Source organism: Amphiura filiformis, chromosome 12, assembly GCF_039555335.1.
Source record: "Amphiura filiformis chromosome 12, Afil_fr2py, whole genome shotgun sequence".
Taxonomy (NCBI): domain Eukaryota; kingdom Metazoa; phylum Echinodermata; class Ophiuroidea; order Amphilepidida; family Amphiuridae; genus Amphiura; species Amphiura filiformis.
In genome coordinates this window covers 33495702-33512915 of record NC_092639.1, presented here as the reverse complement: position 1 = coordinate 33512915, position 17214 = coordinate 33495702, and the positions used below count along the sequence as shown (strand labels likewise).

Here is a 17214-nt window from a genome sequence, read left to right as displayed (position 1 = left end):
AAGCCTAATATCACCAACCGGTAGCCACATGTGTTTCGCCAGCGATTCCGTGCATGTAAATTACTTAGGGTGATTGTGATTGCCCACTTTTTTGCTATCGGAAGGGAAGAAGTAACAACAAAGGAGAGAAGATGAACAAAGAAATCACTTGGTATCCCTGGGAATTGAACCTTAGACCCCTTGCATGCCAAGCCTAATATCACCAACCGGTAGCCACATGTGTTTCGCCAGCGATTCCGTGCATGTAAATTACTTAGGGTGATTGTGATTGCCCACGCTTTTTGCTATCGGAAGGGAAAGAAGTAACAAAAAAGGAGAGAAGATGAACAAAGAAATCACTTGGTATCCCTGGGAATTGAACCTTAGACCCCTTGCATGCCAAGCCTAATATCACCAACCGGTAGCCACGGGTGTTTCGCCAGTGATTCTGTGCATATAAATTTAGGGTGATTGTAATTGCCCATACTTTTTTGCTATCGGAAGGGAAAGAAGTAACAACAAAGGAGAGAAGATGAACAAAGAAATCACTTGGTATCCCTGGGAATTGAACCTTAGACCCCTCGTGTGCCAAGCACAAGATCACCTACTGATAGCCACAGGTGTTGAGCCAGCGATTCCATGGGTATACATGACTTGGGTGATTGCGCCATGCATGCACACTGGTTTTCCTTGTAAGATTTATAGGCATTGGGATTAGGATGTGAATTTCAACAGTAAATGAGGCTGAATCCCGGGCTGAATATTGAGAAAAATCAAAATTGAGAATATAGAAATATGAAAGTCTTAATTCAACATTCGCTATCTATGGTTTCAATGAATTCAATTAAGGAAATAGAACTTTAGATTATCGAGATGGATTCAATTACGTATTATGATATGCCTAATTTGAAATTATAGATAGTGGTATCACATCAAAGGCATAATTTTGAGATATTACATGTGTAGCATTGGTCTAGTATACATCAAATTATGCCATATTTCATTTTCATAATAAACTTTCGATTATATCAAACTTTATTAAATTTATATCCGAGTTAGTTACTTAGCATTTTGGGCTATTCCAGTTGAAATCCATTCCCCACCCCAGGGAGCATCACCCCCATTATTTAATTACATGTAAGTAACCCCATTTGAAATGCACCCTCCCTGGTCGTGTCTTCCATGGGGGGTGGGGTGTATGGATTTCAACTGGAATAGCACATTCCGACATCCCACTTTCAGTCTTGTTTACTCATGTCAGATCACAAAATATTTGCTCAAGAAAAGTACCAAATTTTATCAAATCTGCATTTTGCGTTAAGTTAGATAGTAAATACATACTAAAATACTATGCAAAATACACTTTAAAAACAGGCTATACACTCATGACTTCAGATCAGATCACTGCTGCGCAAATTGACAAATCCATTTCATTCCTAATTTTACAATACGGTACAAAATCTAGTAAAATGTCATTTGGGTCAGATTTCGGGAAGCACCAACGGGTTGAAACCAAATTCTCTCATTCCGTTCTCAATGGATTCATCTTAAAGAGGCGGAATTTATTTCAGAGATTGGTGGTAAAAAATTATTGCAATGCCATCATTATATGAAATGAGATGCTCAGGCATGCAAGCTTTGGATTTTTTTCTTCTCCTCTTTCCGTTCTCGTGAAATATTGATGATGAAAACAACTTGATCACACCTCTGGGAGTGATATCTTGTCAAACTTGGGGCATTTCTGACTCATATTCGGATAAAAGCTGACTTAATTTGTCTTAAAATTAACTCTTCACGGGTTAGTCAGTTGCTTAGCTGCTGCGTAGTTTGAAAAGAAGAAGGCCGCAGGGGAACTACTAACTATTCGTAATCATTACTTGAAGCTTCTGTCATGATCAGCCCTAAAATCTGATTAAAATGTATGAATAATGTTCAACTCACTATCACAACATGCGTTTCGTCGGGAGAAAATGAACAGAGTGATGACTTGAATTTGAAATCAAAAGAAGATTTGCATTTTAAATTATCTTACAAAGATTTATTTTTAGAAATGACAATTTTGAAATTGGAGAGAAAGATTTTAAGCTCTACAAAAGATAACTCATACATGGATGTATTGCACAACTGAGAAATGAACATTTTGGATAAACGGCAGAAATGTTCATCAAATTTTGCTTTTTTAAAATCAATATTAGTATAATAATAGTCATCAACTATAAATTGCATTAGTTAGCTTCAGTTTAAATTCAACGCTTCTGAAAATGGTAGGCAATTATTTATATAGAAATGTACCGATCGCATACATTCATAATTTGGAATAATTAGGAATATATTGATTTGAGGGTAGATGTGTAATTAGGCATGGCTAAATTTTGCACAAAATTTGAGTTTTCAAAATGCATCAACTTGACATGGCAGCAAGGTGTGTGGGGATATATAATAATTTGTATTGAGATTTATTAATCTCAAAATCAATATTTCCGAGTTCCGACTGATTTTGCTTGATCGCATCACATGTGTTAGGGAAATCTTTTGGTGGCATCATCAAATCCCGGGCATCAAATCAACTTAATAAAAGCATGTATACATATGTATTCAAGTAGTGATTTGCTTTAATATTTACCTCTGAAAGACTGAAATCATCACATTATAGATCACATACCATAAAGATTCACCTAATGGCGCTAGGGGTCCTTTGACATTTAAGTGGAATTTTGGGCACAACCTAAAAGTGACCTCCCGTAATATTTCCACCAGCAAATAACAACACAGAACCTCAATTCTAGTTTGTATTTCAGAGGAGGGAGCTCTCTATTTGCATATGAAATTTAATTTACCCTAAGGCAAAGGAGCCCACGCGTGGCATTAGGCGAATCTATTAGGTATATCTCTTGATCTAACCAGTTGTTTTCTAACTCATTTTACCTTTATTTTGGCACTCATCACTACCCATTTTCCACTGCATCTAAATACAACTTGGAATATGTACATTACCTTGAAACCTTTCTTTCAATCGTTAGCCTTTTGCTTAGGAATCTGCATAAATGTTAGCCGTTTTGTTCTGTGTTTTGTCTTTATGTGCTCTTTTCATGGAATAATTGGGAGAGGAAAAGAACAAACCTCTTATTACATTGATCAATTAATATCACATATCTATTGATTAGCTTCACCTGGATGTCTTTTATGTTCCACTTTTTTAAAATTAGTTTCATATTGGACAACAAATTTGACAGCAGACAAGCTATTGCAAAGCGTAAATTGACGTTCTACACTTTCATCCCTGCAGAGATTTGTTGTTTCTTGCTTCGCCGAGTGTCCCTCATCAATGGACCACAACAATAACAATAACAAAATAATACTAGTTACATGGTGCCTCACTCCCTCCAGGGAGGGGATGTTGCAGCCAAACAACCAAACGCTATTTTTATCCTCTCAGGAGCCACTGGAGAGCACCTTGAGCAGCTGGCGAAGCACTGAACCTGATGGCGATGCATCCTAAAAACATCTCCACTTCCACATCGCCGCGATTCACGCCGATGTGTAAAAGTGCACAATCAATGCTATACCAGACTGAAATCAATACACTTGCTACATGTGGCATGCATTAAAAGCCTGTGTACACACTTGGCAATATGGTAATGGTTTCATTTTTTTCGTGAAATGCGGCACATACAATGAATTGCACGCATGTGTGTGTAGTCCTAATACTAGATATTAACTATGTTTCTATTGATTAGCGATACTGATCATTGATTTACATTTAAATGCCCTGGTCTTTAAAAATGATGAATTCCTGCTACTACTGGTACAAAAATATTTTGTTGCATCCGCACTACATTGAATTCAAGACATTTCAGCAAAACCCACTTCAACCCTAATGGCCCTGCTGGACTCTTTTCGGGATATGTGGCTTCAGAAAAGTTTGAAACCACCACACTATGCACATTTAGCAACCAATTCCATCACAGATTCCCTCCCCCCCCCCCCCTACATACACACACTACTGCCCAATGCCGAGTTGTTCTTAGAGAGCTAAATTGCCAATTGAACTCGCTAGGGTTCTCACAATCTCACTGTTTTTGAGCCCCAGGATTCCCAGAAGCTCTAGGCTTGTTAACGAATTTAGGTTGGAAAATGGGCTCGTTGTTGAGAACCCCTTATCATGCAGTCTGCAAATGCAACACTACACAAAAGGCTTGAACCAAGCAGTTCAATTCTTTTTTACGTAAAAACTCAAAACCATCAGCATGATATCACAGCTACATGTAGTCTCGTTTGTAGTCCACTAAAGCGCCACTACCCTTTGAGCTAATTCCACCCGCCCCATTAAATGTGTTAAGTGGAACGCATCGTTAACGGAGGTCTCCAGAGATTAATTAAAAATTGCGCTGTCCATTGGCGTTGAATGCATCATTTGACATCCATTCATCTAGAGGTTATTACATGTAGCTGTTGCTATTAAAATGTGGTCGTTTTTCCACTTAACTGTGCTACTTTCTGCCAAAAATACATCTACATGCTTTTAGTTATTATACAGTGCATGTTCTAAAATCTGGGCATAAAATTTGTGATCAGATACAGCAAATTAAATTTGTTGGAGAAGATCAATCTTAATTTTTTTCAATAATCTTGCCAAATCCCGGGGCCCAATCCCCAACCGGTAGGCAAGCAAATGCACTGTCAAAGAGCAGACCAGGTACATCAAACTGGTTTTACTTGCGCAAAATAATGACTGTTAATTTGCCATCTTATAATCATAAATTTTGCTGTCAGATGATACACCTCAAGATTTTTTTTCCTTCAGTAGAATGGATTTAATCTTTGAAGACATACATGTATGGTACATTCTTTGTTCTGGCAACATTGGGTACATACTGCATACATACATGTAACCTGGGGTTTTGATAATTACACAATGAAGCAACTTCTGCATTTTGGCTCCATTTTTTACATAGGTAGCTTAGAAACTCAAACAGTTGTGTTTGAACTATGTGTTCATAAAATGACCTAGTTTTGAGAGAGGAAATTCAAAACTGCTGTAAGCAACATTAGGACTTTGTTGGACTGCCAGGATTGATTAATTTTGATACATTTTGGGTAATTGGTATGAAACTGAAGATTTTGAACAAACTTTTAGTCAGTACTTGTGGGAATGCAAGTGTTTCCTGCAATATTGCAGAATACAGATTTTCAAGCATAATGGTGAATATTTCATGCAATTTTCTGCAAAATTGAGTCACAAGCTCACAAGCTAAGAGATAGCTCAACCACTTTGAGTCACTTTAAAATCCCGGAATAATAATAAGCATAACCCTAACCCTAACCCCAACCCTAACCCTTAGAAAAAGGGTGCGGAGGGTAAACCAGAATTGTATTGAAAACAAAGGGTGCGCACCCAGTATTGTACCAAAATCCAAAATGATGAAAACTTTTGCATCTTCACTGTAGTTATCATTTGTCCACTTACAATTATGTTTAAAAACATGCGGGACAAATTGTCTAATTGGGAGGGCAGGTTAGTGTAGTGGTCTCTTAGTCGCTTCTCACCACTGTGGCCGGACTGGCCGGGTTCAATTCCCCGCGGTGAAACATGTGAGTTTGGTTGCCGATCCATGCTCGTCCTCACAGGTTTTTCTCCGGGTGCTTCCCATATCCCTGTCCCGTCATATCCGGATGACTTCCTTTGAATTATTTTAGTAGCCTCTGAGCATTATTGGGTTTAGCATGGCTTCAGCCGAATGTTATAAATAAAATAAAATAAATAATATCTTATGCAAATTAGGACAAATTTTACATTGAAAAATGTGTCTCGTCTCCAGTTCCGAGTAACGCCATGGTGGATTTGGCAGGGCAGATTCAAATCGGTACGGACAAATCGATATCAAGTTTAACGTATGTCGGGCCTTTGTCGGCCTACATCTGCCACTGCAAAATCCAACATGTCGTATTGGCATTACTCTCAATTTGAGACAAGATTTGTCGGCCTACATCTGCCACTGCGAAATCCAACATGGCGTATTGGCATTACTCTCAATTTGAGACAAGATACCCTATCAAACCATCAAATTTGAAATTTTACCTACATGTATGGTAAAATATATGATGTAGCTAAGCTGGATATAAGAAGGCACTGAGCTGAGGTAGAAACTTGCAGCATGAAAATTTAGTGACATGGATCAATCTGAGTCTGACTCTTGAGACTAGTGTCAGGGCAAACTTACTCTCTCGCTTTGTGATGATGTTTTTCACAAATAATGTCTACATGGGATATATGTACATCAATTACACAAAAGTGTATAAGTTAACACAAAAATCCAGGATCCTTTCAAAATCCCAAAAAGAAAATTGTGTCAGATTGACAGATTTATGAATTCACAAATAGGCTGATTGATGCTGCCACACTCAGGATAAAATGTATCTACAAAAGCAATCTGCACTTCCAAATTTGAATTCTCTTGCACACTGTTTACTTCCTCCAATTCTGCTATCTTCTCAATATAAGCTGTGCTGCCATCAGGGCACCTTTTTCCACACAATTGGGCTACTTAACTATACTGCTAAAGATTGGGTTACTTATGTAATCAAGTTGGGCTAATATCTTTTATTGGTCAATTTTTACAATTTAGAGTCAGAAAAACAGCCATGAGAACAATAAAAAAAAGTAAAATTCTGAGAACAGGAAAATCTGGCAAAACATGAAATTGTTTTAAAAAAACAGGACAAATCTTAGCCAAGGAAAAGGACATTTGCTTTTAGTTAATGGCTGCTTTATTTATCAGTCACCGAGTTTATTATAGAATGAAATTGTGGTTATCTACCCAATAGGTGATTTATTTACTAGATTTGGTAAAAAAGCACACAAATATTTATGACTTTTGATGGCTGTCTTTTCCATGAATTTGACATAGCCTGGCCCGGGAGCCTGGCTACTTGCATGGATCACCTGCTGCCGCCATGAAGTGATACTTGCCACATTTTGATCTACAAAATAGTGGCAATACTGCCAATATTCATTTTGTGACATCCTTTCCACTCTGAATCATACACACTCATCTTCACCTAGCATTTGACACCATTTTTCCTTGTACATCGCTGTATCAACTAGATGTCAAATTCCATTAATTCTTAATTATCCATCTATGCTTGTTCTCCTTTCAAGGTTTTTCATGCTCAATGGGTACACAGGGAAAAGATAAAAGCACTCACTTCACCAGGGCTTATAAAAATGTACCGGCATGCGTGTCACAGGCTACTTTCATACCCATGTAATTCCCACGTTGAACACTCTACGCCAAGCTTTATTATTTCCAACTCGTGACTTTTTTCAGTAAATTTACTTAAAGATTGCTAGCTTCTATTTTACGTTTCCAGCGCCAACATTTTGCAAACTCAAAAAAACCCTGGCGATGCCATTTAATAAATCCCAGGTAAAGTCCCGGTGGATATTTAAGGATGCCGTTACATAGTTTGTTATGCACGTTGTAATCTTAAGGGATCCTTCCGTTGGGCTCAGGAGGCAAAAATGTGCGGTTAAATTTTAAAAAGAAAATTAAACGCTGTATCCGTTGAAACATCTCCTGAATAGTAATTGTAACAGATTAGTGTTTTATTGAAGGTTTCTGTTTTTGAAATGTCAAGGTTAAAATAGTGTGGTAATGACGAATTGTGCGGAATGATGATTTTTAACAAGGAGAATGTCTTGCCCACAAACTTGTGTGTATTTGGCTATTCCAGCTCCAGTGAGACCTCATGAATTTCACTGGACCTTTGGATGCATTGTAATTGGTACAGGGTTGTAGCTAGGATAGGATATTTAAAAAAACATAGTGGTGGGTGCCTTTCATTTAATGAAAATCTTGCAAATTTGGCAACAAAATTCTTGACTAATCCAATAAAATTGTGTAATTTTGGCCTCTGAGTGGTGGGCTCCAGTGCTAAAATTGCAGCTGAGTGGTGGGCTCCAAAACTGAGTGGTGGGCTCTTCCGCCCACCACCGCCCACTGTAGCTACATCCCTGAATTGGTATAACATTTAAAAATCAATATAACAGACTACGACAGTGCTAGTTTTCATGTCCCTCAAGTGAACATGAACATTGGATCTATAGGGTTACTTTTTAAAGTATTCAAAAGCTATTCAGAAATTCTTATTTTCCACATCATAAAGTCAAATTTGGAGAATCTTAAAAATGAGTGTGCTTTAATGCATACTAGGAAAAATAAAGTATGTTTAGAGGGTACATCTGCTTTATGACATCACAACTAAACTGCCAGCAGCACGTAGACAAGGTTCAACATGTACAAGAGGAGAGGGTGTATAAAAAAAATATTGGCTTTCTCTGGGCATGGAAATTACGGAGAGCACATTCAATAGGGGTCTACATAATAAGCTAGGAAGGTGCCAAAGGATCCTGGCAAAATTGGTATTGACTGGCTACCATCTCACACATTCTATTTCCTACCAACTTGTAGGGCCAGATTTGCAATATCCTCTCTCTTTGTAAATGTTGTTCCTCTTGCTTGCAAGTGGGAAAGGAGCACATCCAATTCTCAATAATATTATTTTTTCACAGCATGACAGCAGCCCCACCCACACACCCGTTTTGAAAACTACAAGTCCATTTTATGTTTAGATCACAGTGAACAATTTTAAAGCTCAACATTTAGTTTTAAAATAATTGATCATTTTGAAAATGTCAGCAATATTTCCAATTAAATATTTTAAAAATACAAAATAATACACGAAGACCTACAATACCCTACAATGAATGAACAACCCTGTTTGTTTTCACACTTTCTTCTTATTTTTCTCCATGTGATGAGAGATAAATTCATATATATATATCCTGAACATACTTCATTTATTTCAAGGGATATGCCACTAGGATCCACAACATGCTCATCTGATCAGACACAGCTCTTTAACCCCAATACATTTGCACATTCATTGAATGAACTTTGACAATTTGAGTACAAAAACTCATACTCTGCAACTTGAGGTCAAATTTTGCCGGGAATTTTGCACTATGATTGTTTATTGAGGTTATTGAACTATGTCATTAGGATGAGGTGATTGTGGTCCATAGTGTGCTCTGTGACAACATCCACCTTGGACACTGGTAACAGGATCCGGTCAATTCAGCCATGTGAAGTATCATATAACTCAGCAGGGTAGGCAGGTAAATGTATGTGGGCTGTATGTACATTACATGAATTGAAAAATCATATTTCTGATTACATGTATGTCTATCATGCTACTCATTTTCAAAGCAATTTGTATTCAAGGGGTGTGACCCGATCCCTTATTCCCCATTTCTCCTCATCAAAACTTAGTCCTTCAAGAAGATTCTTGGCTGAGATTTTAAAAAACTATTGCGAAACCAAAGAAGTGACTTTGGTATCAGAAGAAAGCTCATATTTTTCACATAACCCCAGTAAAATAAAATGGGTCCGAGACATGTTTCGTTTAGATAGTGTGAACAAACATGTGGTTAATTGTGGTAATCACAACCGGAAGTGCGTACAATGTACTCTCCTAACTCCTATGGGGCATTGTTCATGTTATTGCTTCTCATATCAAAACCGCTGTAGCAACACAAAGTTGGAAGATAGAAAATAGAACAAGAAAAAAAATAGAAAAATATAAAAAAAAGTGTGATTTGCTCCACAGCAACGCCCTCAATTTTTGTTGAATTTCTACTTTTTGCATGATTGTAACAGGGCCGTAGCAAGCGGGGCGGCCGGGGATGCCATGGCCGCCCCACTTTTTGAGAAATTTGTTATGTTTTTCTTTATATCTTTATTTCAATATGGGCATATATTTGTAATTTGGCCGCCCCACATTTGTGATGGCCGCCCCACATTTTTCAACCTTGCTACGGCCCTGGATTGTAATGCCCAATGGTGTAATAAAATACTGAAGTCTGAAGTGCTCTAAATTGTACAGTAAAATTTAAGTTTTTACATTAAATACGGAGATCTCCTGTTTTTATTCCTAGTTCACCGATCGAGTAGTGGCTAAACAACACATTGCATGCATGTGTATTATTGATTCACTGACGTATAAACTGTGTCCATATCATCACTATTCGTTCATGATAATAAATAATACAAGTTATATGATCGGCGAGTTAATACATGTACATGTACACGCATTGTAGGTGCTGGAACGAAATAGTAAGTTTCTTCATTTTACCTCTTTTGTTTGGCTCAAAATTAACAAGGGACAATTGATGTGATCAGTGAAAACTACATTTCTAGGAATCTATTCTTTTAAATGCAAATCACACATGCACTTATATCATGGCAGGGCACCAAGGCAATCAGGTGCTTAAGAATATGTCCAAAATTACACATTGAAGGGGCACCGACACCCGAAACATAGGGCACCTACTTAGGCTAATGTCCTCAGGTTTCTTGGCTATGCACCATCACATTTAATTTCACAATAATGATGAGACCATGATAATGCAGAAGAAATTGCATATACGAGGGGGTATCAAAAAGTTTTAGAAATCGCCCAGAAGTGAAAGAGCTATATCAATGAAATTTTGTCAGTGCAATCACTGGTCCTATGTACATTTATGGTCCAAAAATGGTCTCATAGGTATGTTTACTTTTTTTACAGGTGGCGCTAGATGCCAATAACCTGCTGCCCCAGTTACTGCGCATAAACTGCAAGATTGAGAAAATTGAGGCAAGCAGCATTATTAAGATCCTGCTTTTGAAGGGTTGCAGTGCCTAGAAAATTGATGATGAAATGAAAGTTATCTTCGGTGGTGATTGTGATATATGTCACTGTCGCTTTTTTGGAAAAGGAATTTTTATTTCATCTAAGATTTTCTGGGCACTGTAACCCTTAAAATGGAACTTAATCATGCTGCATGCCTCAATTTTCTCCATTTTAATGGTTATGCGGTTACATAGGCAGGTAGTGACATCTAGCTCCTGTAAAAGAAAGTAAACATACTTATGAGACCATTTTTGGACCATAAGGACCAGTGATTGCACTGACAAAATTTCATTGACATAGCTCTTTCACTTCTGGGCGATTTCTAAAACTTTTTGATACCCCCTCGTACTACAGACATTTAGAGGTTTCAAGTTGCTGATTTTATAGTTCTACTATAAATTGATCTCATCTGGAATTTTTCTTGGCAGGTTTTAAAAAGTCAGCCTCTACATGTAGGCATTTTTCAGGCTCAGGCTCAAAGTTAACTCAATCGATAAGGCGTTTGATTACATGGTGCTAGAGGTTGCAGGTTAGTTCGAACCGTGGCAGTGGTATAGTATACGTACGTTCTCATGGAAAATAGCTTGAAATTCCCCTGGACAAGGAACATACTGCTCATGATAATTGTCTTGTTTAAACCATACGAAATTCGGGGAGCTGATCCTGGTTGCAAGGGCATGTGGAATGTCTAGGGTTGTGCTGTGTCCCTGTGCTGAGAATGATGTGGGGTTGTAGCGGTCAGCGACAACCTGTAAAGTGTGCTGAGGCTTGTGCATCAACGTCTAGGCATTGCTATAAATCACAGCGCTTTTGAAAGAAAAACACAGAGGGAGAGAAAGAGGGGAGAAAAAGAAGGGAATAGAGGATAGAGATGTGGAGAAAATATAGAGAAGGGGGAAAACAGAAGAAGAAATTGCATGCATGTGCAAGGAGAGAGCCATCGTGATTCAGAAAAGCTCAAAAATTTATCCATTATATTCCTGGTTGCTTCCACTGCCTTTTGAGGAGAGCGAGAGCAATCGCTCTCTACTGCTCTCATTAAATCCGATAAAATATAAATGTAGGAGAGTGATTTTAAGCTTGCCTTAATTGATCATTCTCTCCTTACACTTCTATTGTAAATTTGCTCTAATTAGCTCTCCTGGCTTGAAGGCTCCGGAAGAGTAATTTAATGCTCTCCTGCAAATTCCAAAAGACAGTCCGGATTGATCTTAAGTTCTTGGACAATTTAGTGTAAATGCCAAGTGTTGTGTCAAAAGCGTATGTTGTACTACTTCACAGAAGATCTGATCTCAGACTTCAATTGCGACCCCCTGCCTAGTAACAGTTGACATTAGTTTTGAATAGCGTGATTCTGATTGGTTCATTTTTTTGAGTCGTGTGTAGTCACAGTTTACAACGTCACTAATAATGTGCATGTGGAATCCTTGTGGACGCATTCTTTGCTTTCAAATTGTAGCAAGTAGCAACGAGAGCAAGCCTGGAAACAAGCAGGCGCCGAGCGATTTTTACCCTACGGTTACCAAGTTTTGACGCCTGGATCCAACCAGAATTACATGCCCAGGCGCCAGAGAAAATCTGTATTTTGCGCCCGGTATATGTGACCAGTATTGCTCCATCAGTGCTCAGGAAATGGCCCAGTAAAACTTTGTCAGGCAAGCTCATTTCCACTCAAAATATTGGCCATATCCAATGTATTTTCAACAAAAAGCAGTGCCAAATCTTATCTTTTACCTAATATATTTCACCAATTTTCCTTGATATTTGCCTTCAGGGCTCATAATTTTGGCAGTATTTTGCCTTGTTTTCTGGTTAGGTGATCACGATGATCGCGATCATGGAGGCGGCCATCTTGAATTTTGCCGACATTGTTTCTAGATCTATATTTTTTTACAATTTGCCTAAAATCATGAAAAAATAAATAAAATAAAATGAAATGAAATGAAATGAAATGAAATGAAATGAAATGAAATGAAATGAAATGAAATGAAATGAAATAGAATAGAGTCCCGATTTTAGTCAATAGATTTACATATTAATAAAAATAAAATAAAATAAAATAAAATAAAATAAAATAAAATAAAATAAAATAAAATAAAATAAAACAAAACAAAACAAAACTCATAGTTTTTAACTGCAGATATAATAACATTGTTATAACTTGTTATTTGTTAACTTGTGGCAATAATTAATAATATAATAAGTTTAAAACAAATAACATGGATCTAAACGTCTCAGGTGAGCATTGATGCTGTAGACATAACAAAAATAAGCATTTTGATACTTTCAGAAAAATGACTCCTGGCTCTTTAAAAATGGCTCCTGGTTCACTAGAAAATTACAGGACCAGGAGCCGCTTTTTCAAATGTTTGGCTCCTGGTTCAGACCGACTTATTTCCAGGCCTGAACGAGAGCATGACTAGACATGGACACAGATGCAGGTCACAGATTACTTTCTGGTCACCAATACAGTACGTTTGACCAGGTGGCGAGTGGCATGATAGAGCCGGCAACTTGTGAAACCGCCCGGCCGTATGGCATTTTCCATATACTCAGTTAGTTTTGTGGGGTAATATCGAACCCTAACGGTTTTAGTTTGTATTTATATTATTTATTAACATAGGCCTATTTGTTTGTGATATTTCAAGCGTTTTAAAATTTCGAAATAATCCCATTCAAATACACATATTACACGGTTGACAATGAAAATTGACTGAATTTAGAGGATGCACGGCGACCACCACCTGTGTTTGACAATGATCTGGTCACCTTGCGAACATTCAGATTCAGTACCAGGTATTATAAACTCTCAAACTCTGTCTTCAACTGACACAACCATTATAATGATTTACAATAATAGGCAACTCTGAAATTTATACCCCTGGCCCTTTAGCGCCATAGGTAGAGCAACCGGTTTTTTTGGAGAACAATACTGTTACATAAGACGAAGAAAAAACCCGCCCCGGAACCCGCCTTACTCATTATTTCATTGTAGGCCTACTTATTGCAATTTGCCATAACACATTACATACATGTACGTAATCAACACAAAGCTTTTGTGAGGACGAACATTGTAGTGAGTGGGTAAGAAACTGACAGCGGAGGATACGAACGACACGCCGATTTTTAGTTGTCAATCATAAATTGCCACAACGTTTTAGTATTTTACTGCATGGCATTCCGCAAGGAGCATGGTAAATTATGCCGTATTTTTCCAATTATCATCTCATATGTGACACGATCTGATCCATGGGGGCCAAAGGCGGCAAATTTGAAACTGAGATAAAGGTTAAAATACGGAGAAAAAAACAATAAAATACATAAGAAAATAAACATCAAAAACATTCATAATTTTAGAACCAGGTACGCTAGACCTTCAGTGTTTTCAGTAAATGATAGCCTATTGTATGTATAATGTAATAATTACAGTAACTCAATTTTCAAAAACCAGGGACTGAGTTTTATAGCGCGTGCAGTGCGATTCGCACGCAAGACGCCTGAAAATACGCCGAGGTGCGATTTTTTCAAGACACCTAAAAAAAAAAAAAAAAAAATTTTTTTTTTTTTTTTTTTTTTTTTTTTTTTTTTGGATTTAGAATGTACCTAAAACTTAAAAATGACCCTGGAAATATTTTAAAATTAAAAAAAAAAAATTACAAAAAGATTTAAAAAAATTATAAATTCATGTTCAAAATAGGCAAATTTATAATTGATGTTCACATTACAACCTATTTGTGAAGTAAAGAAGCATACAAAACAAATGCATTTTAAAATCATTCATAGATTATTATGTGAACATAAGTTACAAATTTGCCCATTTTAAACAAGAATTTATAATTTTTTTAAATCTTTTTGTAATTTTTTTTTTTTAATTTATAAAAAAAAATCCAGGGACATTCTAAAGTTCCAGGGACATTCTAGGGACATTCTAAATCCAAAACAAAAAAAACCTTAAAAAAATTAATTAATTACAAATGACATCTATGCAGTATACACCATTCATTACCCCAGAGCTTAACCATGGCCAGTTAAAAAAAAGGACATGTATGTTGTCACAAAATTTTGCTAAGTTTTAGCTGAAAATGAAATCATAGTCATACACCAGTTTTGAAAAAGCACACCTTGGTTTATTTAGGTGTGCGATTTGCAGCACACCTAAAAGCACACCTCGGGTTATCCAGGCGTGCGATTTACAGCACACCTGTCACATTGCAAAACTCAATGCCTGAAAAACGCCTCCTTTGGCCCCCATGGACCAGATCATGTCACATATATGAAGTAAGCTGAATGCAATCTGTACTTTTGTAACATTCCGATCGCTTTTGATCACCTATTCACTCGGTCGGACATCCAGGAACATTGTCCCCTTCGCACAAGCGCGCGCATAGCAACCAGCTCGAGAAAGGGAAATTGCACATGCGTACACTGGTTTTACAAGGCTATTTCCCCTTTGTGACGTCAGCCCGACCAAGAGAATTATCGGCGAATTTGCTTGAAAACATGTGAGTTCATGTTGTGTAAACATAATTAGCATGGGCACAAATGAAATTACGATGCCCGCTTTTAGGTAAAATTGGCTCGTGTCTGATGAGGCATGACCACTTCTTGAAGTTCTTGTAACTCATGAACTCTTGGACCTGGTTAGTGGGGATTATGCACTTTCAGTTTCCCACGCGTTTGAACGGGAATTGGATTGCGTACTTTTTCGGTGTCTAGTGAGCAAATTTCTTCAATATTTTGAGAAAATGATGTCAAATTTTCTATTCTATATTGTTTGGTAATAATGTCTTTTGCCAATAGTATGTTTAAAGTTGTAATTTTGTGTTTTTGATCGCAAAGATCGGATATTTTCGTTCGATTCAATTCTGAACCCTTCGCATGGGTGCCGATTTCGGCAGAACTTTGACGATAATTTTGCCTTTTTGGACACCAAAATGCATTCGATCCTTAATTTTGTTACAACCGAGTCTTAAATTAGCAAGCACAATAAGGTTGGTACCACTTTTATATACATTGATGAAATTTTCAAGTTTCTAACCGGCGCAAATTGTTAAGTGTGTATTTCCCATTGACATCCAAAATGGCGTAAGCCAGTCCTTAATATGTAGGTACGGCGTATAGGACTGGCAAGCGAGTCTAGACTAGACCTGGTCGGAGCTGCGAGTTTTAATTATTGGTACTGGCATTGTATAGCTCCAGCTTTGCAACATGCGCTGGTCAAAGGTTTACAGCAAAATATTATTGTAATTGTATGTAATACACATACCCCCCCCCCCCACACACACACACAGTATACCACAACAAGCTTTCTGTAACACCGTCAGTGGCAATGCAATGCAACCAGGTTCTGGTTCTGGTTCTGGTTCAGGTTCAGTCGGAATCACAGTCGAGCTGCATCTTCTCCAACATTCTTTGAAGATTTGGGTGGTCAATGTGCCGTGTGTGTCTCTCGTAACTTCATGGAAGAATAAATTAATTACTTATACATGTAGCTGCTTGAGGTCCTACTTTTGACCCCTAGTGGTTCCAGTCTGTAATTGTTCTGGGAATGAAGCTGTATCTGTGGGACGTCTTTCTTTACATGTGGCGGTAGATCTTCTGTGATCCCCTTCTGTTAGCCCTGGTGGTCTTTGTGAGTTGAATGATGCTATCAGCCTTGATCCCCACCTCATTGTTGATGATTTTGTTCATCATCTGGATTCTTGTTTCTTTCCTCCTGTGTTCTAATGTCTCCCACTTGCCACTTCAGCTCCTCTATCATCTGAGTGACACTATCCCTTTGTTTGTAGTTGTTGAGGCAAAACCTGGCAGCTTTCCTCTGGATTGCTTCTAATGACTGTACATCTCCCTTCCTGTATGGATCCCAGACACCAATGCAGATTATATTGATGCTACGTACGTAAACTAAAAACTTACCTTGTCAAGAAGTGTCACTCCTAGGGACGCCTTTGGTAGGCGGTATTCACGTACCACGGATGGAGATTCACTTACAAAACACCACATCCTAACTGCAGTAAGTTACCAATTATCTTCTGTCAAGCTACATAGTACAGCACTTCAACTAAAGATGATAATTTCTCTCACTTTGATTAAAGTTCTGGAGAGACATGCGTGCATTGGAATTCATTGGCACAACATCAATAAAGTGTTTCTACTCTCTGCTTTCATCAAGTTTCCCTAAAGCCAAAAAAGGATATCTGATTTGTCTTTTTTTTTTCTTTTTGATTACAAAAAAATTAAACGTAACTTTTTTTTCATCTTTATAAGGTATATCTTAATCATTAAATACAAGAAAGTATAAAAATACTACGGAAAATATCCATATACTTTAGAGAAAAAAATATAGCATTAACAAACACTATATAAACAAACCAGCCATGCCAGATGTTAATGACATTGTTCTTTGTCCAATCGCCAAACTCAATAAGATAATCTATGGCAAGTAGCTATTTATCAACTATTTTGATTGGCTTAGATTATGCTTGGAAGAAATAGAGGGCAGAA

The 17214-nt window shown here is 37.5% G+C and overlaps 1 protein-coding gene across 1 annotated transcript in view; it reads right to left on the bottom strand.

Moving 5' to 3' along the window:
• Window positions 1–16859, bottom strand: part of LOC140166101 (E3 ubiquitin-protein ligase MYLIP-like) — a 95933-nt gene extending 79074 nt beyond the window's left edge. Inside the window, 1 exon segment of the mRNA XM_072189485.1 lies at window positions 16627–16859. Within this exon segment, the coding sequence (XP_072045586.1) occupies window positions 16627–16713 (87 nt within the window). The 5' untranslated portion in view covers window positions 16714–16859.
• Window positions 16860–17214: the final 355 nt, after the last annotated feature.